Source organism: Coccinella septempunctata, chromosome 7 (assembly GCF_907165205.1).
Source record: "Coccinella septempunctata chromosome 7, icCocSept1.1, whole genome shotgun sequence".
Lineage (NCBI taxonomy): Eukaryota > Metazoa > Arthropoda > Insecta > Coleoptera > Coccinellidae > Coccinella > Coccinella septempunctata.
Window position 1 is genome coordinate 26,451,180 of NC_058195.1, and position 23,652 is coordinate 26,474,831.

Below are 23,652 nucleotides of genomic sequence, written 5' to 3' on the forward strand. Positions count from 1 at the left end.
AATATAGGATTTTCCTTTCAACAGACAAAATGGAGTGCTTTATTTGCCGCCAAAATGGCCACGTAGCATCAACCTGCCCTAACCCTCAAACAATACAAGTACATAACACCCAACCACAGACACAAGCCCCAACAAACTATGTCCAAGCTCATCATCCGTCCTCTACGATACCACAAGCGGGTGAGATTCCCGCTCCCAAGAGAGGGCTCTCGGAGATCTTATCATCTTGTGATCAAACCAGTCAACAAGAACCTACCACCGATTCTGACCCTGTAAGTGAGAATTCCATGCCACCCCCACAAACTTCAATGAAAAGGATTCCCGATAACAAAAGAGTCAGGAAGAAGCGCAAAATAGAGGTACCTGAGGACCACACCTTGAGCGACTCCACCAAAACAACAATTTCAACTGCTTATCAAGAAAACCCAGAATCCTTCCATGTACCCTATGATAACCTAATTGCGTTTCTAGAAAATTCTTATGGAAGCCCCTCACCATATAACGAAGCTGAAAAATTCACAACGAATGTGAAAGCACTACTACAGGACCTACATAATATTTACCCATACGTAGAAAGAGCAAGCAAAAACCGAATCACCACAATTTCAAAGAAAATCAAAGAAAAACTTAAGGATGAAGAAATTGAAGTTGAAAGTCTCAATAGCCTTGACACAAATACAGAAGACGACGACCCTTCTGACAGTTCTTCCCAAGTATCTACACACTACCAATAATAACCATCCACCTTCAAATTATTACAATGGAATTGCAAAGGGTTTTACCCACGACTAGAACGGATTCAACAACTTGTCTTCGATACTCTTCCTGACATTCTATGCCTGCAAGAGACGAATTTCAAAACCAGTCATAATCCTCACCTAAAAAACTATTCAGGTCATCACTTCATCAGAAGAACAAACACCAAAGCTAGCGGTGGTGCAACTATATTCATCTCAACAGAAATTTACCACAGAGAAATCAACCTACATACCTCTCTCGAGGCCGTAGCCGTTACTACCTGGTGCCCCAAAAAAATTACTATTTGCAACGTTTATATTCCGCCGAAACACAACCTCTCTTACTCCGAATTAACAGATCTCGTGAACCAATTGCCTACTCCTTTCATCATGGTAGGCGACTTCAATGCTCACAATACGGCATGGGGCTCAGAAACAACATTTGGTAAAGGAAAAGTGGTTGGAGATGTGATAACAGATCTCGACCTCAACATACTTAATACGGGAGAAAACACATATTTCAATGTGTCAACCGGGGAATTTTCATCTATTGACCTCTCTTTGTGCGATCCTACTACAGCGACTCATCTCTCCTGGACCACTCTGGACAGTCTATATGATAGCGATCATTTTCCCATTGTTGTAACAGATAGCATATCCAACCCCTCAGATAATGTTATAAAGTGGAGAATGACCAGTGCTGACTGGGATTCCTACGCGGAAGAGGTGAACTCTCAAGTAACAGCTGCAGAATTCATGAATAACATAGATCAAGCTGTCCACCAATTCACAAACATCTTAATATCAGCAGCGGAAAAACATATCGGACGAATCACAATAAAAACAAACAAGAAGATAGTCCCATGGTGGAATGAAGCCTGCAAACTCGCCGTAAAACAATGTAAGAGTGCACTGAACCGTTACAGAAGAACACGACATCAAGAACACTTGCTAAATTTCAAAAAACTCAAGGCAATCTCTAGAAGAATTCTTAAGGAAAGCAAACGGAAATCTTGGATGAATTTTGTATCTTCAATCTCCCCGAATACAACACCTACTCAAGTTTGGACCAAAATAAAACAAATAAAAGGTCAGAATACAACCTTCGGCATTCCTTCCATCCTTGACGAGAAAGACGAACCCATCACTAGGAGTCAAGACATAGCAAACACGTTGGCGAAACATTATTTTGAAAAAACAGTCAATCAAGATATTCCACAACGCCCCAAGAAACGAACGATGAATATAGGACAGTCTGAAAAGACTATCAATCACCCCTTTACCTTACAAGAACATAAATTAGCCCTTTCCTCTATGAGGAACACTGCAGCAGGCCCAGACGAAATTCCAATGATATTCCTAAAAAAACTGAAGGATGAGACACTGCCAAAACTACTGAAGTTGTACAATAATATCTGGACAAGTCATCAATTCCCCAAACAGTGGCAACAATCACACATCATACCAATTAAAAAACCAGGCAAATCAAAACCCACTCCTAATGTATTCCGACCAATTTCATTGACCTGCACACTGTGCAAAGTTCTTGAAAAGATGGTCAATGCGAGACTGATTTGGTATCTGGAAAAATGCAATCTCTTACATCCCGCCCAATCAGGCTTCAGACAAAACCGCAGCACAACAGATAACCTCGTCATGCTTCAGACAGAAATAGCTCATGCATTTGCAAACCAACAAGACCTTATAGCTGCATTGATAGACATCGATAGTGCCTTTGACACTACAAGTCGAGAAGCGATTTTGAACAAGCTTCATGATATCAAACTTGACGGAAATATTTACTGTTTTCTGGAGAACTTTCTGACCGATAGAAGTTTCAAGGTGTTAGTGAATGGCAAGTCCTCTGACTCTTTTGTCACCCATAACGGCATCCCGCAAGGCTCAGTGTTGAGCACGACGCTATTTTTACTAGCCATCAATGATATCTGTACCGTTATTGAGGCCCCAATCAAATTCGTCTTATACGCCGATGACCTGCTTCTCTTCTGCTCGGGCAAAAGTACCAAAAGTACATGTAAACTTTTGCAACGGGCTCTGAATAGTATCACCACATGGGCTAAGACAATAGGATTCAATTTCTCTCCTTCTAAATCCAAACTAATCAAGTTTACTAGAAGACACCTAACAGTCCCACCACAATTAACGATATACGATACACCCATAGAACTCGTTGATCACCTACACTATCTCGGAATGACATTTGACCAGAAGCTAACGTGGTCACTTCATATCAAGAAAATCAAAGGCTCCTGTATGAATACCATGAACATCCTACGAACATTGTCTCACCATCACTGGGGATGTGACGAAGAAATACTACTCAAAATCTACAGATCACTCATTCGTTCAAGACTTGACTACGGCAGTATGCTTTATTCCACATCTAGTAAATCAAATTTAAAATTGCTCAACAGCATACCCAACACTGCTCTGCGCCTCTCCCTTGGAGCATTCAGATCCAGCCCATCAATAAGTTTACACGTTGAAGCACAAGAACTTCCGCTCAACTTTCGCCGACAGCAAACTCTCCTTACCTATATATCCAAAGTGTCTGCTCTTCCGAATCACCCAGTGCGACACCTGCTTGAAACTTCACAAGAGCCACCTACTATGAAGCCCATGACCTTGCTCTCAATTCCACAAATTGCAAAGCGAAATTTGGGGCCTATAGATGTTACCTTAACATCTCCCATTACGTTTCCGAAACACACCCCATGGTCTAGACACCACCCAAGGCTAAATACCTCTCTGCATAGACACAGCAAACTAGAAACTTTGGGAATAATTATTAAGCAACACTTATTTGAACTAATTGAGCATGAAAAGTTTGACGAAGAACTATACACCGACGCCTCCAAAGACGAGCAGGGAATAGCATGCTCGATCATCAATGAATCGAATGCCCCGGTGTCTTACAAACTCCCATCCATCTGCAGCATCCACACTGGTGAACTCTTCGCAATTTATAAATCCCTTTGCAGTCCTCTTATCCCAGGTCAAAAGCTCGCAATACTCACAGACTCTTTATCTTCAATTGAATCCATAGACAACATTTACTCGAAGAACCCTCTGGTACAGCGAATTCTAGAACGATGCCATACCCTTAAAGCGAAGGAGAATATTTCCACCACTATAATCTGGAAGCCATCACATATTGGTATAACAGGAAACGAAGCTGCAGATCAGGTCGCAAATCAAGCACGAACTTCCGACCTTCCTGTGACCCAAATCCAACTTCACACAGACCTCAAAAATGCCATAAAGCTGAGTTCCTTACAGGAATGGCAAGTCCAATGGGAAGGAGCTAGCACTGGACTACATATGATACAACCCAAAATACATAATCCACCACAAATTAGTTTGGGCAGAAAAGACAAAACCGTAGTGAGAAGACTTCGAATAGGCCACACCAAGCTAAACCACAGCTATCTGATGTCTTCAGATAATCAGCCCAAATGCGAACACTGTCACAATACCCGTCTAACTGTTGAACACCTACTATGTATCTGCCCATATTACGAAGATGACCGACGACGACTTGGGCTGAGAGAGAATCTTGGAAATATCCTCAATTCACAAAATCAAATTGAATTAACTCTTAAATTTCTCAAAAAATGTCAACTTTACAATAATATATGAATTCTCAAATGTTAGTTCTTCAAGCTCCGAATACCTAGATTTATATTTAGAATAAGTTAATGTGTACTGTACCTCGTGTCAATGATCTCGATGTCGAGACACGTTAATTCGAAATAAAATAAAAAAAAAAAATACAATTGATAGTACACCACGAAGAATTAAAGCTCTCATGCACAGCAGCAAAAGGTGGCTCAACAAAATATTAGAATTTCATTTCCAACTACATATGTCGATAAATTAATGAATCAATAATTTTTTCATTGAATATAACGTATTATTTGTGAAAACCATTGTAAGAAGATGTATATTGCACATATATGTATATTCAATTTAATAATTCAATATTCAACACCAATTTTGAAGCGTTTTTAATTTAGATTTTGCATCGAATCACTTGTGCGCATAGAAATCATAATTGTATATACTTACTCTAGAATGCTAATCCAGTAGTAAAAAATGGGGCGAAAAATTGACAGTTGTCGTTAAAGCGAATTCGCGACATTAGTTTATTTCAACTCGAACGTTGCCTAGACTTTCCTACCTTATGTCAGTCGAATTGTTTATTTGGTATAAATGAGGAATAAACATATTTCATTCGGTGAAAAAACTTATTTTTCGATTCATACAGGACTTCTTGTCGGTATCGAACACATGCATGGATGACTAATTGTGTTTATATATGCTTTGTTTTAGAAAATCAGTACAATGATGTTGCAGGATTCAATGAAAATATATCGGAATCTCGGAGATGACGTGTTATAAGTCCAAATAAAAATTTGTCGATAGAGGTATTATTGAGTATTCATTGATTGTTTGACCAAACCGTGAATTGGCTGAAGATTGGAGTTTTATAGCGAATTCCATGGTAACAACTGGTGCTTACTAAAACTCACAACAAAAATTCCAGAAGATCTAAACTTAATATCACCAATGCAATTCGATATTATCGCAGATTCGATTAGATGAACAGATACCTAAGCATTGAGTGCATATTATAAACTCCGTGCAACAATTTTGAAATATCCTGATCTAGTGCAATACTACTATATACCATCAATGGAATTCGCTATCAGAGGAACTCGATAATTCATTCAAGTTTTGAATTTTTTGTTTGCATTTATTATTTTTAATATGATAGACAAGTACACAAGAACATTTCAGAAAATGTGACTTAAAACTCCTTACCTCCGAGCAGATCGTGCAACAGTGAAAAATCAAATGACTGAAAGAAAACGCGTTGTTGTCCGACATACGTTCGTTATATGAATTGTTCCCTCTTCATAAGATTCGATCGACAGAATATTCAGAAACAAGGCAACGTTCTACTAGAAAATAAACTAATGATGCGCATTCGTATTAACGACCACTGTCAATTTTTTGCCGCATTTCTTACTAATGGATTAGCATTCTAGAGTAATAATATATGTTAGCAAATGTTAATTTGACCCCCCTTAAAATATACTGATAATGTCCGACGACGAATGTCGAAGGAAGAATAAGAGTATAGAACCTATGCTCTGTGAACTCTGTGCTCCAATGTTACCTGCTCTCTCTTTTGCACAGGCCGAACAGACTATTACCAAAGAGTAACCAACTGGTTACTCTTTGCTATTACTTGAACTATCTTGTCGGGCGATACGCTTTGTACCTGACCCTGTGTTAGAGCACCTCCACGTGCTAGATAACCGACCGCCATCTTACTTTGTGAATAAAAAGTATCAACCACGTGTTTTATTATTATTTTATTATTATTAATTCTAACATCAGAAGTGGGATTAAATTTCTTCTTTCGAGAAAAGAAATTGAGGATCCTATTTTGTGAGTGAAAATCGTTTGTGTTTTGTGAGAATCTACAAGAATAAGCCAAAATGGATCAGCAAAATCTCAACAAAGCTCGCGAAGAAAGTGAAGCCATTTCGGTAATGCGGATAATGGAGAACCAGGAGTTGCTAGCCAACATGTTTAATTTAAGGAACGACACTGATCACGTGGTGATCGCACAATTGTCGTTAGCCCAGTTTGACTCCGACGATACACCCTTTTCTACCAAGGAGTGGATTGAGGAAGTAGATCGAATTAAACTCGAAACAGGTATGTCTGATACTGTTGTAGTATTAAAAGCTGGGCAAGTCATGAAAGGCCGTGCAGCCCAATTTTATCAAAATTGGAAACCGATTGTTAGAAATTGGTCAACATTTTCTAGGAATTTAGACATAGCGTTCCCTGAGAAAGGAACGAGGCTTAAAGCTAGCATGTTGATGAGTAGTGCAAATTTTAGTTCGTTAGTAGAGTATGCTCATGCCAAGTTGAATTCGATCAGGAAAGTTTGTGAAAAGTTTTCGTGGGAAATAGTGTTGAGCTTGATAGCACATGATATCACAAATGTAGAAGTTAAGAATAGATTATTAGTGCAAGAACCTAAGAATGAAATGCAGCAGCTGAAATTGCCTTCTTCATAGGATTCCGACGCTCCATATTAGTCTCAGATAATAGTAGAAAACTAGAAAAATGAAGCAGCTACTGAAAACAGAATCAGACAAAACCTTTCATGGGAATTGTAAGAACTGTGGAAAATTTAGGCATAGAAAGTTAGATTATTGTAAAAAAACGTTGTTTTAATTCTAATCCAGAAAATAACAGTCTTGAATGTAATTTCTGTGATAGAAAGGGACATACCTACTGAAGATTTTTATTTTGTTAAGAAAAAGAGAGAAACAAGTTCAGTCAAACTTTAGTTACCCAGTGTTCGTAACAATCAATTAGCACATTAGATTTGAATCTAGACTTGTCAGGAGTGGACGAGCGATTAGTAAAGTATTGAATAAATCGAATATTGTCAAATAACAAAAATTTTCAAGCATGTCGACTAACTTAGTCGAAACATACCTAGTGAAAATAAGATACTGGCGCTTTGTTATGTTTCAGGAAAATCAAAACCAATTGCAAAAGTTTGATCTGTTTTGTACGTGAATTCTTATGAAGATTTACTCAAGACAAGCGCTCTCAAGAATGTAAAATGTTCCCGTTGAGCAATCCAGGAGTATAGTATAACGCTGGCAGGTCTCGAACATCAGGTTAGGTTACCGATTGATGTTAATCAGAAAATTTCCATGAAGGTGACATCTATCGAATGAAGAAAAACTGAAGCCAACATTTATTGGACCTTTCGATGTGCAAGCAGTCCTACCAAACGATCTATATGCCTTGAGAAGAGTAGGAGTCCAGAATAGAACCAATGAGATCTTGGCCTAAAAAAAGCAAATTGTGATGAGTGAGTGCTAGTTTCAATGATGCGCCATGATGAAGTGAAATATTCTCATGTCCATCAGATTTTATGTTCTATACTGTTCCTTATGAGATTCTTATTGTTATGTTATGATCCATTGTATTGTCTCATGTTCATTTTATGTTGAATGTTTTCCAAAGCACTTGAAATTTCATGATAAGTTTTCGGTACTTTAAATACGAATATGTAAAATTGACAAGTAAGGCCCAGACGGGATGTCGCTAGGGAGGCTAACTCTGTGCAATTGACAAGTAAGGTCCGGACGGGAGTCCCTAGTTGAGGCTAACCTCTGTGCAATTTCACAGTTGTGATATTGACAAGTAAGGCCTAGACGGGAGGTCGCTAGTGAGGCTAACTTCTGTGCAATTGACAAGTAAGGCCCGGACGGGAGTCCCTAGTAGAGGCTAACTTCTGTGCAATGTCACAAACCTAATTTAACAGTTTATATGTTGTAAATGACAATTTTATCAACTTTTGAAATTCCAAGTGTTTTGCTGACCTGATCTGTAAACAGTAAGCGGTGGTGGTTTTTTTCTCGCTTGGCTCTTTTTTCCACCTATAATAATGCCGCAGCGCGAGCCAGCGCATCAAACAGAGCCATGTACACAAAGATTCAACTGTTTTATGTTTACAAGCTCCCTTTAACAATGTTGTTTGATATTAAGATATTGTTTATGCCTACTAAGTGAAACGAGGACGTTTCAGTGGTCAGTATGACCGTGTTAGCAAATGTTAATTTGACCCCCCTTAAAATATAGGTACTGATAATGTCCGACGACGAATGTCGAAGGAAGAATAAGAGTATAGAACCTATGTTCTGTGAACTCTGTGCTCCAATGTTACCTGCTCTCTCTTTTGCACAGGCCGAACAGACTATTACTTGAACTATCTTGTCGGGCGATACGCTTTGTACCTGACCCTGTGTTAGAGCACCTCCACGTGCTAGATAACCGACCGCCATCTTACTTTGTGAATAAAAAATATCAACCACGTGTTTTATTAATTCTAACATATATAATATGATTTCTATGCTTGTGCGTCTAATAATTTGGCCAGGGACTGTACAAAAAATCTTACAAAAGAACGAAAAAGCGCTGAATTTGATCAGGTCGATTAATAACACGAAATGGGGATCTCATCCGGCTGTTTCTTTGACCTTTTATAGAAGTTTCATTCGTTCCATTATAGACTACGGTTCAATTTTCTATCGTAAAGCTTCTAAGACGAATTTGCTAAAACTGGACAGACTGCAGTACAAATGCATACGTCAATGCTTAGGATCACTAACATCCACGCCTATATCATTCCTATTGTCTGAATCAGGTGAGATGCCGTTAGATTTGAGGAGTAAAGTTCTCGGTTACAAGTTCCTCATTCATATCAAAAGTAAGTGCAGCCAAATATATGATCTTCTTTATAACCTAGCAATAATGGAACTTACACTACCATTATGGAAAAACAAAAAATGTATACCCTTAACTGAACTTTTTATGGAGAACGTTAATAGCTAGAATAATATATATGAGAACCCTATTCATCCAAACTTTGTTCCACCATATTTCTCATTATTTCCCGAAATCACATCAATTTAGATTTTTTAGATGCGAACTTCAATGAAGTCCAGGAATATGAGGCAGCTGCTGAATTTCGAATATACATTGAAGAACATTTTCCAAAACACCATAAGCTACGGACGGATCTGTTATACATGGAAATTCTGGATGTGCTTTACTCGATGAGACAGGGAACGAACATATTCTAGTGCGTCTTCCAGAGAAACATACTTTAACTAATGTATCAAACCGAGATATTTTCATAATAATAGATTCCAAAAGTGTTTTGCAAAAATTGATGTGTTTCAACTTCTCTTCAAAAAATAGTCACCTCCTGACTGAACTTGTTACACATTTATATGAAGCTCAAAAACTAAATGAGAATATCACCTTTTTATGGACTTGCTCACACAGAAACATAACAGGAAACGATAGGGCAGATTATCTAGCTAAGAAGGCGGCCAAAGGTCTAAGAGCTTCAAAAAGGAGATTTTCAGAGAGTGGAAACAAATTTTCGGTAATGACGGTAAAGCGAGAAAATATAAAAATATTGTTAATAACGAACCACTCAAAATACCCTGGTTCAATAAGACATCGAGAAATCGACGTTTTATTGTGGCTATGGAGAGATTAAGATCGTCCCATGGTCTTTGTGGACAGCACCTCCACCGGATTGGACTGAAAACGAACCCACATTTTAGTTGCGGAGAAGTGGAATCCTTCGAGCATATCTTCATGGAATGCCCTAGATATTCAAGTTATAGATCTGATATGATGTCGAAAATTTTCGAAATTTTACGAGTTGGGCCAGTTAATTTTGACACAATTGTTGCCTCCAGTAATGTTCAAATATATGACATATTATACGATTTCATAGTGCACTGTAGGATACAGGTTTGAGTGAACCTGTCGTTTTTCCTCTGTTTTTCTTTGATTAGGTTTTATATTGTTAACCGATGTCTCTTCCCTATGTTGGACATCCTACCATTCCGAGGCTCATTTCTGTTTGTATAAGAAGAGATAAATCACTTTGACGAGCCCCTCAGTGTTTTGTATCCCCGTCTATCCTTTTGAGCTGGTCTTTGGTAGTTGTTAGGTTATACTTGTTCTCTTGAAATGAAAGTTTTGATGATGACTGGATAGTGTGAACACTAAGGTCATAAAACTGAGGGACAAAAAAAAAGTTACAATTTTTCAATTAAAGCGTTTCTTCGAAGTGTTTCATTAGTTTGATTTAGTTCATGAGCATTTTTGTCGTTAGGGGAATATTTTTGCTTGTTTATATTTTTGATAGAATTTCTGTTATTTTCAATATATATTTTATTTTATAATTTTTGTAAAATGGCAAGTCCGTTTATGATCAAATAAATAAATATATAAATAAATCAATAAAATTCATTTTATAATCAAAGAACTTAATGATTGTGTAACCCTCCAGAAAGAAATAAGTAACTTTGAGAAAATTTGTGAGAAAAGCGGTCTCATCTTGAACCTGAGTAAATTTCAGGTAGTTTCGTTCACAAGAAATAAGAATACAATCCTCTATCCCTATGCAATGCAGGACACAGTGCTCTGTCGTTCAACTCACGTAAAAGATCTAGGAGTTGTATTTTATTCTAAAGTTAAATTCGATTTACATATCGACCATGTCACTTCGTCCTGTAATGCGACATTGGGATTCATACTTAGTCAGAGCCGATAGTTTTCTGATTGAAAAACTGCAGTTATCCTTTACTATAATTGCGTGTTCAGTAAACTAAATTTTGCAACTTGTATATGGAATCCCAAATACGACACATATATAAATCGTCTTGAAAAAGTTCAACGAAAGTTCCTCCGCACTTTGGGGTACAGTTTCCATTTAGGCCTAACGTGAGGAGATCCCCGTAATTGCTCCATTAAACTAAAGAACTTCAATATGATAAGTCTCGGTGATCGAAGGGTTGTTAGCGATGTTGTTTTTGTTTGTAAATTGTTGACCAATCGTGTGGACTTCTCAAGACATTACTGAGGTGGTTAATCTGCATGCGCCAATTCGAAGATCTAGGTGGCCGGAAATTTTCTATTTACGCGTAACGCATACAAACAGCGCAAACAATTCCGCTATCTTCAGGATGCTGCATCACTGTAATAATCTGAAGGATCGAGTTGATGTGTTTTTTCAAAGCGAGAAAACCTAGAAAAATTTACTTGAGAGGTATTTCCTATCCCTATATTAAATTTCATTCTCTTCTAATTTTTGTTTTTGTTTTTGCTTTTTGTTTGCTACTTTTTTCTACTAAATGTTCAGTTATTATTATATTAATGAGACACTTTTGTTAATTTTTTTGTATTGTTAATTTGTGAACACTGTTTTGGGTATTGGATTGGATTACCTGTTTGTGTTCCTTTGTGAATAAATAAATAAATAAATGAATAAATAATTTTTTGCACAATTTTTGACTACTTCCTTTGGATCCCTAGAAGGCAAGCGAGACTGTGTATTTTTTTCATATAAGCGGCAACGTCGTAACATTGAAAATATTTTCAAAACAATCCTATGATTCGATCTCTGTAAACTTCTAATTGCCACCAACCTTGAATATAGCTATCATAATATTATGCTCATTCAATAATATAGTATTTTGTATTGATCATTATGAAGATCAAGTTATATTAAATACCATTCATCCTTCTATCTCCATTGCAGATTATGCAAAAATGCAGATATTGGTTCTTCTGATACCTCTTCATCTTGCCCTGATAAACCAATGTTTTGGTCTTCCCGATATTATAAGAATAGGTAAGTTTGAAAAAATATTAAACAATTGTATCATAAAACGTTTTCCGGTTGTGCTCAAAGTTAGTTTAGTTTAAGTTGCATTTCTGAACCAGTTCTAAAATCAGAGAGAATTTGGAATGTCTGCCAAAACAAAACAATCTATTATCACATGCAAATACGGGATTTTTTTTTAGGCATTGGAAAATATAAATTCCGATGTTCGTTGGTAGACAAGTCAACGGATATGTTACGGATTGGAAAAAACCTCGGAAAAAACCCATGAGATAGGCGTAGGCGATGTAAACTACTGAAAAATGGATAGAGGTTTCACTAACAATTCGTTTCAAAAAAATTCGCCGCAAGATGTTTATTTTTATATGATACCACCAGAGATTATTGAGTTTATATTCCTGTTCTTTTCAAGAAAGAATTAAGAGTCTCATAAGAAAAATTTCAATTGAGAAATTCTAGGTTTGATCTTCAGAGAAAAAAAATTAAATGATGAGAAAATCGAGTCTCGATGAAGCAAGTATTTAGTTGCTCGTCTCAAGCATTCTTCATGTCGAGGCATGATTTTAATGGGACAATTTATGAAATTCTGGCACAAATTGGTTCAAATCTTAAGCATTCTGAAACTGCTCCAGATTGTTAAGCGTTTTTTTTTTAAGGTATGACAATTATCTAGACATCTCTACCCAGACTTGCTCGATGCCGTTCAAGTCTGGAGAGCGAGCTTGCCAGTGTATCCTTTCATTAGCATGTGTTTTCAGCGCTTCATTAACTTCATTAACGACTACGGTCAGGACTGTCATCATATGATCACCAGTTAAAATGAAACTATAAATCCCCTTCTCCCGATATAGTGCTGAGCTGAATATTCTTAAGTATTAGGAGGGAAGTGACTTCATTAGACAAATTACTCTTCGTATGAACTCTTTACTGTTGAACTCTACATGTTTCGAGCTTTACAAGCTCATCTTCAGGAGTTAGATTCATACAAGTGAAGCTGCAAAAATATCAAGCGACTTAGCAACAAAACGAACCGAACAAAAAGATGAATCGACGTACAAACAACAACATCAAAAAATTGAACATTGAAAGGTAGAATGTCGAAAAATGAATCAATGAAATTAAAAAAAAAATCATTCTGAAATAAGTCACATCTCAATCTTCTAAAAGAATTCATAACACTCAAATTGCTGACTTCATGTTATTGGACTCAAAATTATATATCAAATGTAAGTGAATCGTATAATAGGGTACTCTAGCGATTTGTCAAAATCAGCTGACCGTTCGTTTCCGTGGGGCACACAAAACTTTTTATTATCACTGTAAAGAGGCATTTCTGAGAAAGTTATAGTCTAATCACTCTAATTTAACGTCAGGAAGAACATCTTTTCCATAAACATGCACAGAACACAATACTCCACCAAAACAGCATGCGATTCAATAGAGGGAAAAGCTTGTGTGCCCCACGACAACGACCGCTTAGCTGATTTTGACAAATCGTTAGAGTTTCCTATAAAATTCAATCGAGCAGAAAACGCTATCAGTCAGACAGATGTAAAAATTATTTGTGAGGTTATGAAAGTCTAACCCCGAACATCAAACCCGGACCATAGAAGAAACTTCGCGGATTGTCAAGCAAAATAAATTGTAAGACTACAAACTCAAAAGCGTGAAGCCAAGAGGGAAATCGAATCAAATCGTACAATATCGCCACATACTGACGATTGGATGTATTCGATGTGTTCAACAAATTTACTCTATAATCTCTCGAAAACTTAGAGATATACAGGGGGTTTTCTTTGTGGGAATAAGGACAAATACTTAAGAACTTTCAAAATATATTTGGCGACGTTTCGCAGATTTTCATCTGCTTCATCAGGCCTCTATAAATTAAAGCTCTATTGGAACACTTTGAACAACATTGAATGCTAACATCAGTCATTAAAATATCTTAATATAAAATACACATATCATTCTCAGAACCGTCAGAAAGGGAATTTTAAATTTTTTTTTCAGAATCCCTGTATAATATTTTGTGGTATTCTTCATTTCATGAATTGAAGTAATCATTCAACAAAATCTACAAAAAAAACTGATTCAAAAAGTATTTAATTGTAGCTTCCGCAAGAGAGAAAGCATTTTAAGTGAAGAAATTCAACATTTTCATAAAACATCAAATATCTCGATAACTGTGAGACTTTCATATGAACGATTTTTTCACATCAGGTAGAGCACATTCTGATCTACTTTCCGTTTTCGTTTGACGTGGTCTTTACGGGACACCCTGTATATCGAACTGCATGTAATCTCAAGATAGCTTATAAACTCCAGAACAGTCACCCGGATTCAACCTATCTTTGTTCTTAACTAAAATTGTTTGTAAAGAGTTGCAACTTCTTATGGAAAATATAATATTATCCTTCTTTAATATATTCAGGACGGAATGTGTGACTTTACGACAGTAAGTAATGGGAACATACACCAAACGGTCAGCATCCACCGGGTTATCAAAACCCAGTGAGTCACTAACAGGGATAGGCAGAGTACCACTTGAAACAATATTGCTAGAGTTCCCATGTATGGGATCAACCTGCAACTGCCTCAAGAGCCACCTCTGAAAAAACATATTGAAAAATTTGTCGACGAAACTGATTGAATACCCATTATTAACAACTAAAGCTACATTCACAATCAATTCACGGGCCGAAGTGCACTTCGGCACGGAAGCTTAGCAGATGGCGTTCTCCGTTACCATTCACAATGAAATTCAAGACCAAATTTCTTGCAAGTCGCAAACTATCACTTCGGCAAGGAATTTCGTGCCGGCTATAGATGATGCTGATGCTTATGTTTTGATCAGTTACATTTTTGATTCATTTGAGTATATGGTTCCAAGATTATTGCGAATGGTAAATTTCGTGCCGAAGTGCACTTCGGCCCGCGAATTGATTGTGAATGCAGCTTTACTGTTTTATATTAAGTAACTCCTTTGTGAACCATAACTGAGACGAAGGCAAAGTAAACAACCTGTGAAACAAGTGATTTAATCCCGCCAACTTATGCGAGAAATGGTGGAAACAGTCAGTTCTTGCCGTTCACAGCATTACCGTCTTCTGCATGACCCTATAGATATTTTCGTCCAGCTGAAGTTTCCTCAAGTTCTCTAGTAGTTTCTTCGGTATCAGGCCTGTAGATGATATGACAATAGGGATGGTCTTGACATCTTTCAGCTTCCACTGTCTCCTGGTTTGTTCCACGAGATTTCTGTACTTTGAAATTTTTTCAGTGTGCCTGTCTAGAAGATTGTTATTATTTGGAATCACCACATCGATGAATAGTGCTCTGTCCTCATCCTTATTGAGCAATATGAGGTCTGGTCTATTGTGGGTTATTTTCCGGTCTGTGAGAACCGTGCGATCCCAGTAGAGCTTGTGATGTTCATTTTCCAGTACAGCATCCGGACGGTAATTGTAATAAGGAACCTTTTTCGATCTTAGAAGTTGGTGTTTTAGTTTTCTTGGTGAAGAATCGTGCCCGCGAACTTCTGACATCGCCCGGTGATGTGCTGGATAGTTTCATGTGTCGCACAGCCATAACGACAGCAATCATCCGCCACTGAGGCATCCTTGGCGATATATTTCATGTAGTTCCTTGTTGGAATCACCTGATCCTGGATGGCAAGCATGAAGCCCTCTGTCTCAGGAAACAACCTTCCGGAGGTCAACCAGTAGTTCGACGCAGATATGTCGACGTTATCATGATTGACCTCGTTCTGGTGCCTTCCATGCAAAGGTTTGCCAATCAGTTTCTGCATTTTACTTCCTGCAGAGTGTTCGACGGTTTCAAAGTGGTCTTGCTGTAGCTTTAACGGTGTAGAACTATCAGCAACACAAACTACTTGATGGAGTTCTGATGAAGTAGCCTTGCCCAGAAAATAATTTCCTTCAATTTCCTGGGACATACGGTTGGACAAATCAACAATTCCTCTACCCCCAAGATGTTGTGGCAGCTCGGTCCGTTCTATTGAGCTTTTGGGGTGTTGTTTATTGTGTTTAGTCAGCCTCGTCCTTATTTTTCTCTGTAAGGCTGCTAAATCGGTGGACCACCACCGATTGATAGCTTTTATCAGATTCTTGCTGTTAAGACCAGTTCTCATTATCCTTCTCAATCTTTGGGTGAAATCCTCCGTTAGTTCTTTCTTCATCTGGCTGTGATTGATTTTTCTTGCCTGTTTTATGCCCAGATACTTGTATGTGTCTCCTTCCTTTAATACTTCAATTTCTGCACCTTCCTTGAGTTTGAATGTACCATCTTCTATTTTCCCTCTCGTTATGTTCAGCAGTCGACATTTTTCTAGTCTAGTAATTATTATGACTTTAGCGTTGCGGCTTTCACACTCCTCTCCAGAGGAAAATTCACTTATCCCAGATATCTCAGATATCAAAAGGATTAAGCTCAGTTGGAGCCCTTTCCAGGTTTTCGGGCTCGTGGTGGTGGTCGGGTCCGGGTCGCTCCTCGGCTCCCTGCTGTAGGTTGGATTCCTGCTCCACCCGTACTTCCTGTCGGCGCAGACGATGTTCCTCTGCATTCCCCATGTACTTGCGTACAGTTCTCGCCGTTCCGAGCAGTACCGCCTTCTGCATGACTCTATAGATATTTTCGTCCAACTGAAGTTTCCTCAAGTTCTCCAGTAGTTTTTTCGATATCAGGCCTGTAGATGAAATTATAATAGGGATGGTCTTGATATCTTTCAGCTTCCACTGTCTTCTGGTTTGTTCCTCGAGATCTCTGTATTTTGAAATTTATTATTATTAATACTATTATTTATTTTATTATTATAATCTAGCAAAATACTGTGGACTGAGTGAATTTCTCACATATTCTCCATTAACTGCATTTGCAAAAAGCTGTGGATCCTCTTCCAACTCCTCTTCTTCAAAATTTTCAATAGTAAGTATGTCATTCATGTCGATGGCTATGTTGTGCAGCACTGCAGTTGCAACTATAATCAGTCGTATTGTGTCTAATTGCAGCCTCATTCCAAATTTCAGAAATGGAACCCTACGTTTCCATACTCTATACTGTCTTTCCACAATATTCCTGGTTCTAATGATCGATTCATTGTATAAATTTTCAGCAGGTGTTCTCAGTTGCTGCAGTTTTGTCATGAGGTATTTTCTAAGAATGTAGGAACCAAATGCATTGTTTTCAAAATTATATTTCAGCAATGAATTGTTGAAAATAGTTTGATCGTGTACTGATCCAGGCCACCTACACACAATATTTCTAATTTTTAATTTGGCATCACTTACGGTTTGCACATTCAATGCAAAAAACGATTTTCTGCATCGAAAAATTTCTGCATCATTACCACCTGGTGAATCTATTCTGATGAGTTTGCAGTCGATAGCTCCAATCACTCGAGGGAAAGAAGCAATCTTATAAAAGTTTTCGGTTATTTCTTCCATTTCAGCTTCTGTTTCAGGCATTTTTATATATTTTTGGCTCCAGGAGGCTATTGCTCTAGATACCCTTTTAACAATTCAACTGCGAGATGCTTCTGAAACACCCATAAAGTCTGCTATGGTGATTAACATATTACCAGTAGCATAAAATCGAAGCGTTAGCAGAAGTTGTTGTATTGGTGCAATGCAGCCGCCTCTGTAACAATAATTTCACGTCCTTCAATATGTATACGTCAACAAGGATAATGGGGAATAGGACGGCCATGAAACACAACTTCTTAACCGAGCGGCGTTTCGTCTATATATATAGACTTCTTCACAGCCTTAGTTAATTGTTGTGTGCTTAAGGTGTAAAACATAAACCATTGAACACATAGGTGTGGATAAAATCATGGTCAAATATTTACAATAAAAATAATAAATTAGAATATACATCAAACTTAAAATATACGAGATAGAAACACACAATAAATGACCCAATTGACCCTAATCATTTATTGTATGTTTCTGTCTCATATATTTTTAAGTTTAATGTCCGTTCTTATTTATTATTTTTATTGTGCATATTTGACGACGATATTATCTATACCCTATGTGTTCAATGGTTTATGTTTTACACCTTTAGCCTACAAAAATTAACTAAGGCTGTGAAGAAGTCTAAATATATAGACGAAACATTGCTCGGTTAAGGTTTCAGCTCCATAGGTCATGACCGGCAACACACATTGATCAAACACCTTCATCTTCAAACATTGTGGTATGTTGCCTCTAAAGACGTTCTCAAGTTTTCTATAGGCTGCCCAGGATAGTGTCTTCCTCTCTAATTTCGCACGATGTTTGTCCCTTGAGATTTGTACCTCGTGACCAAAATAATTATACTTGTTCACCATATCTACTTCGTCATCACCAATGATAGTTTGCTCACTGGGAACTAAATTTGTCATATTATATTTTGTTTGTGAGATATTCATTTTCAGACCTATGGATTATAAAAAGTAAATTTTATGGTTTTGACTGTCACAGTTACCAGAAGAATAATAATTACTAATTCACTGATTCAATGATCTCTGCATTATTGGAGTGCAAAATGCAACTGCATTCCTCGTTATACCATATAATCCGTCATTTTTTTGGCTACCTCTAAATTGGCCCTTAGCTGTTTCATCATTCCTTCTCCTCACTTTTCACCAAAGTTTTTTCCAAGTTTTTTCTCCACCATGTTTGTGCGTCAGTCTTTGTCGGAAATATGCTTCTGTCGGATACCTTGATACTATAATCTTCATCAAATAATCATTGCACATCAATGCACAATACGTATGATAAGCTGAGGTAACAGAATGTCCTCGTTCAAACAATTCGAGGATTTTTGATTCAGCTTCTTCTCCTAGGGGTCTCTCACGTACTGCTTCTATATAATTGAGTTTATGATTATGTCCATGTTTGAATTGGACAATGCACGGACACAGAATGAATGGAACATTTATTTGACTACATCTTTTACTTGTAACAATTTCTTGTAGAAGTATGAGATCATATGTCACCAATAAATTAAGAGTGGCATACTATATTTAAAGATGATATATAGTCACAAAAGCTACCTGTCACAAGAGATAAAAAAGATGCTCTGCGATACACTCGTCCTCTCACACAATTTCTGTAGTAGTGTTTTTGTGCCTTGTTTGGATAGCCTCCATCGATACCGAATTCAGAAAGTTCAGAACTCATGCTTAAGGCTAATATATGGTGTGCGACGTAGGGAACACATATCTCCGGCTCTAAAACAATCTGGCTGGCTGAATATGGGCAATAGGGCTCAGGTACACATGGCCCTTTCTTTTTCAAGATAATGAAGTATGCAACTCCTGCGTACCTCCATCGGAGGCTGACGTATCGAACTGATGTTCATAATTTAAATTTTAGAGGAAGAGCTTTATGGACAGTTCCTCAACATAAAAAACAGATTTTCAAGAGATCATTTTCTTACAATATTGCTAATGTTATGAACTCAATCTCTTCTCTGGATCTTGAACAGTCTCCAACTATATTTAAAAAACATCTGAAAAGACTTGTTCTACAATCGTAGAACTAACTAAGATTAAAATAAAAAAATAAATCAATTAATAGGTCAGAATGTAACAGCGGACTCTCAAATATATTTAACCTCCCTTCCTTCTGTTTCCACATCCCTTTCCTTCCTCCATATGATTCAAATTTCATTAAGGTTAAATTATGCCAAGTTTTCTTCTAGTTTGAGGCTTGAACAGTTTCTGGGATCAGATAACTGCAATTATTAAGGCCTATTGTATTTTCTCGGTGTTTTATTAATGCTTGTAAGAAAAAACTGTAAGAGTTGTATATTTGGGAAAATGACAATAAATGTATTATTATTATATATGCACCGCTTCTGAGATATGGCTCATGAGGTGTTAAATATAAAAACCTATTCTTCTTCGTAGTTTATAAAATTGTAACGACATCAAATATTATTTCAAATGTGAAAATTGAAAAATCGATTTCAATCGGTTTCAAAAACAAACTTCGAATACATTAGCGTTAGTTGGATGTAGTTTTTGTACAACCCACTTTCCTATTTTTCTGTAAAAATCAATTACAATATCTCTGGGAAGCTTCAGAATATCAGTACGTGATGTTATATCTAAATCACATCAGAATTAGATAGAAATCCAAAAATGTCATAAAACATTGGGTATGTTATTTCAACAAACGAGGATAGTAGCTTATTCTTTCACCAACGGAAGTGACAGGAATTTGAAACTATTCTGCTTCATTTGGACTGCATCGTTTGGTGAGTTCTTGAGTTCGATATTGATAAGCTCAAAAATGAGCGAAACCTGTCCATGACTACTTCGAAATGTAGATTTTTATGCCATTCCGATTGGTTTTATTCAAAATTTTCTAGTCATCACTGATTACACACTCGGAATGAACTGCATGAAAAGATTCGTGTAGTCCTCTGTATAATTTCGGGTCGAAAAATTACCCTCTACAAAATGCAAATATCTAACTGTAAAATAAATCGATGGTTAGTCGATGATTGAACTGGAAGCGCTCAAACTATTCAAAAAAAAAAAAATAACAAGCATCAATTTAGTTATAAAAATTTTCTTCCAGGAGGCTTATTCCATCCTGCGGATGACAAGCAAGAACTAGCCTTCAAATATGCTGTTGAAAAAATTAACAGTAACCGATCCATATTACCCAGATCCAAATTGAGTGCCCAGATTGAGCACATGCCACCTCAGGATAGTTTTCATGCATCAAAAAAAGGTAATGCAACTTATTACAACTAACTTCCTACAAGATACACACCGTCGTATGACTAGTTGAATGCACAAGAGGAGTTTTATTTACTATTTTCTAAAAACTTGCTTCGAATGACCTAGCGCTGTCCTAGGGGGCCAGTTCATTCCATTTTCGTCGGGGTATGTATTGTGTTGATCGAAAGAGGTCATATAATAATAATAATGCTTCATTCCTCATATTATCAAGAATACAATTTTATGATAAGTATGGGACCGAAACCATGTCAGCATCTACACTTTCTCGACAAGATGGTATTTGTGTTAATACTTTGAGCGATGGTGGCTTGCTAGAACGATTGAGACCGTAACATTTCTTGACTGTGAATCAGCTGGTGATATGTATCTGAATTCATCACGTTTATTATTCCCCTACCAGAAGGCGAGACCCATTCATGATATACCTATGTCGTTGTTCGTGTGTTTTAATCCTCTTTATTACCATAACATTATATACGCTTTATTTCCAAGTTTACTGTATACAACAATAAGCTAGGAACAAGGTAAATAAATATCTTACAGAATTGAAGAAATAACAAGTTGAATAAAATAAACACTCTATTTACTTAATAAAAAGTCAGGTTAGGACGAAGGGCGCTCACTTGCGTCGTATAAACACTGGTGCGAGTCTGCACTCGAATCCAGTAGCTTGGTCAACAAGATTTTGAATGAAAGACATCACTTTTTTTCATAAAGATTGACATCCAAAAAAAAATTGGATTTCGGTATGACTCAGTCAATGGCAAAATGTGGAACCTATTTTCTTTTGTGGAACCTTAACAGTAGAACGTTATGAATGAGGAGAAAGCATCATTCCTTCTCATAGCTAAATTGAATTTTGATAAATTATCCAATATTTATTTTCATGTAATTCAGTTCTTCAGTTTAGTCATGAATTTTCAGTAATGACCAAATCAATTCAATATTTACAGAGAATTAATAAACATAAATATTCTTGCTGTGCTATATTCATATTACTGAAATATTATTCACAAAAAGAGCACGATCCGTTCCAGATTCATGTCTCTTACGTATGAAAATAGTTGACATCGGTTAAAATTTTAACCAAGAATTTTCCTAACCGCCTAAGATTTTTTGGATTCTTGTGATCTGACGCAACGGATATAATACTTTTCGCACTTTGGGCGAAATTAACTTTTCGTTAAAAGTGCCTTCCACATTCCATACAAAATTACGATGTTTGGGTTGATGTCATCATTGTTTATATTTTGGGAAGATGAAGTAATTCAAGATAAAACCTACGTTCAGACAACGAATATCGATGTTTGAAATTCCATAGCCTACTCGACGATTAATTTTTTTGAACGCAAGTTAGTTAGGATTTCATTTGTCTAAACGCTCTTTTACATGATTCTCCAAATTTCATCATCTCATCATCTCTCCGAGCCAGCTCCTGAGTGATGAAAATATGATTCACATCCGAACCATTTCATCAAAAAATAATCCCATAAAAGATGAAGAAATGTATTTAGAAAAATAAATTATTCGCAAAACCTCATGAACGAGATGATTCGTTAAGGGGAAGTAATACCTCAAGAATCTCCATTCAAAAACGGCATTCACTAGTTCCTAATTTAATTTTGATTTTTTTTAAATTGAAGTTAAAGGACGTCTTGATGCACCCCGTCTCTTTTTTCCCAATTTATTTGTTTTTTATGAGAAAAAAACACTTTAACTTTAGTGTCAATAAAACTTGTTTTCACCATCATTTTTCGACGGTTTTTCGACATACTTCGATAAAAATAATGACGGGGTTTTATTTATTCGTATGGCATACAGGCTGTGTAAACACAAAAATAGAAGTATATAAAAAACAGTACACATATAAATATAGATCATAAGTATACCAAGACAAGCTAAAGACTAACTAAATATTGATATCTAAGTTTCCATGTTAGTGCTGTAACATCAGCCTTAATAAGATCGCTCCAGTTCCCTTGGAAAGACCGTAATGGGCAGTCCTCTCTAATGTGTGTGATTGTATGGTTTGGGGCTCCGCAGTCACACCCCGGAGACTCCACAGCACCCCATCCGTAGAGTGAGTCTGCTCATCGGCCATGGCCATGGCCATGGTAGTTATATCTTCCTGTACAGATAGATTTGGGTTATTCTGTATCTTACGGTCATTCATTCATTCATTGCTGCATCGCGTTGCCGAGAATTAATCTACAAAAAGACCAAAAAAAGGAAAAAAAAAAGAAGAAGAATAGAAAAATAATTAAAAGAAAAAAAAAGTGCGAACAGACTTATAATTTTACAGGGATAATTGGTCTGTGTGCTCTTCTGTGACTGTAGGGACCCAGCCGTGACCTACAGATCCTACCACACTCCGGGCATGGATAGTCAGCAACCAGATCTGGCCGCCGCTGTATTCTTCTCGAATCTCCATTATAACTGTGTACCAAAGACCTCCACTGTGACCTGTCTAACTCTAGTTGTTCCCAGTTATGAATTTGAGGAACGGACATGCTGGGGAAGTTGATTAGTTGAATCAGGGAACAAATTTTGGCTGAAAAAAATAGAGCATTACTTAAAGCAGTTAAGAGAACACCAGTGAGCAGTTTCATAATATAATTTGTGATAATTTATCAGACTCCCAACTCCGAGCAACAAATCTTATCACCACAAAATTTAACGAAGGAGATCATGCAGGACTGGGAGACATAGAGACCGAGGTTACGCGCAATAAACGTTGTTCGTTCCGATTGGTCAATCCATAAAGTAAATCAATGAGTACAGGTATTTTCTGTGGGTCAATCCAAGGTAACGGAAGCGGAAGCAGAGAGTCGTACCCACTTGTCATTATCGGTAGCGCTGAAATCATCGTTTCGAAATACTCA

The 23,652-nt window shown here is 37.1% G+C and overlaps 1 protein-coding gene across 3 annotated transcripts in view; it reads left to right on the top strand.

Annotated features, from left to right (window-relative positions):
- Nucleotides 1-23,652, top strand: part of LOC123317996 (glutamate receptor ionotropic, kainate 2) — a 227,011-nt gene that overhangs the window by 35,174 nt on the left and 168,185 nt on the right. For 2 of the 3 annotated variants that reach the window (XM_044904641.1, XM_044904642.1), the window contains exons 2-3: nucleotides 11,926-12,018; nucleotides 20,604-20,759. In XM_044904641.1, the coding sequence (XP_044760576.1) occupies nucleotides 11,926-12,018; nucleotides 20,604-20,759 (249 nt within the window). The remainder of the gene's footprint in view (nucleotides 1-11,925; nucleotides 12,019-20,603; nucleotides 20,760-23,652) is intronic. The other variant, XM_044904643.1, reaches the window with a different exon arrangement.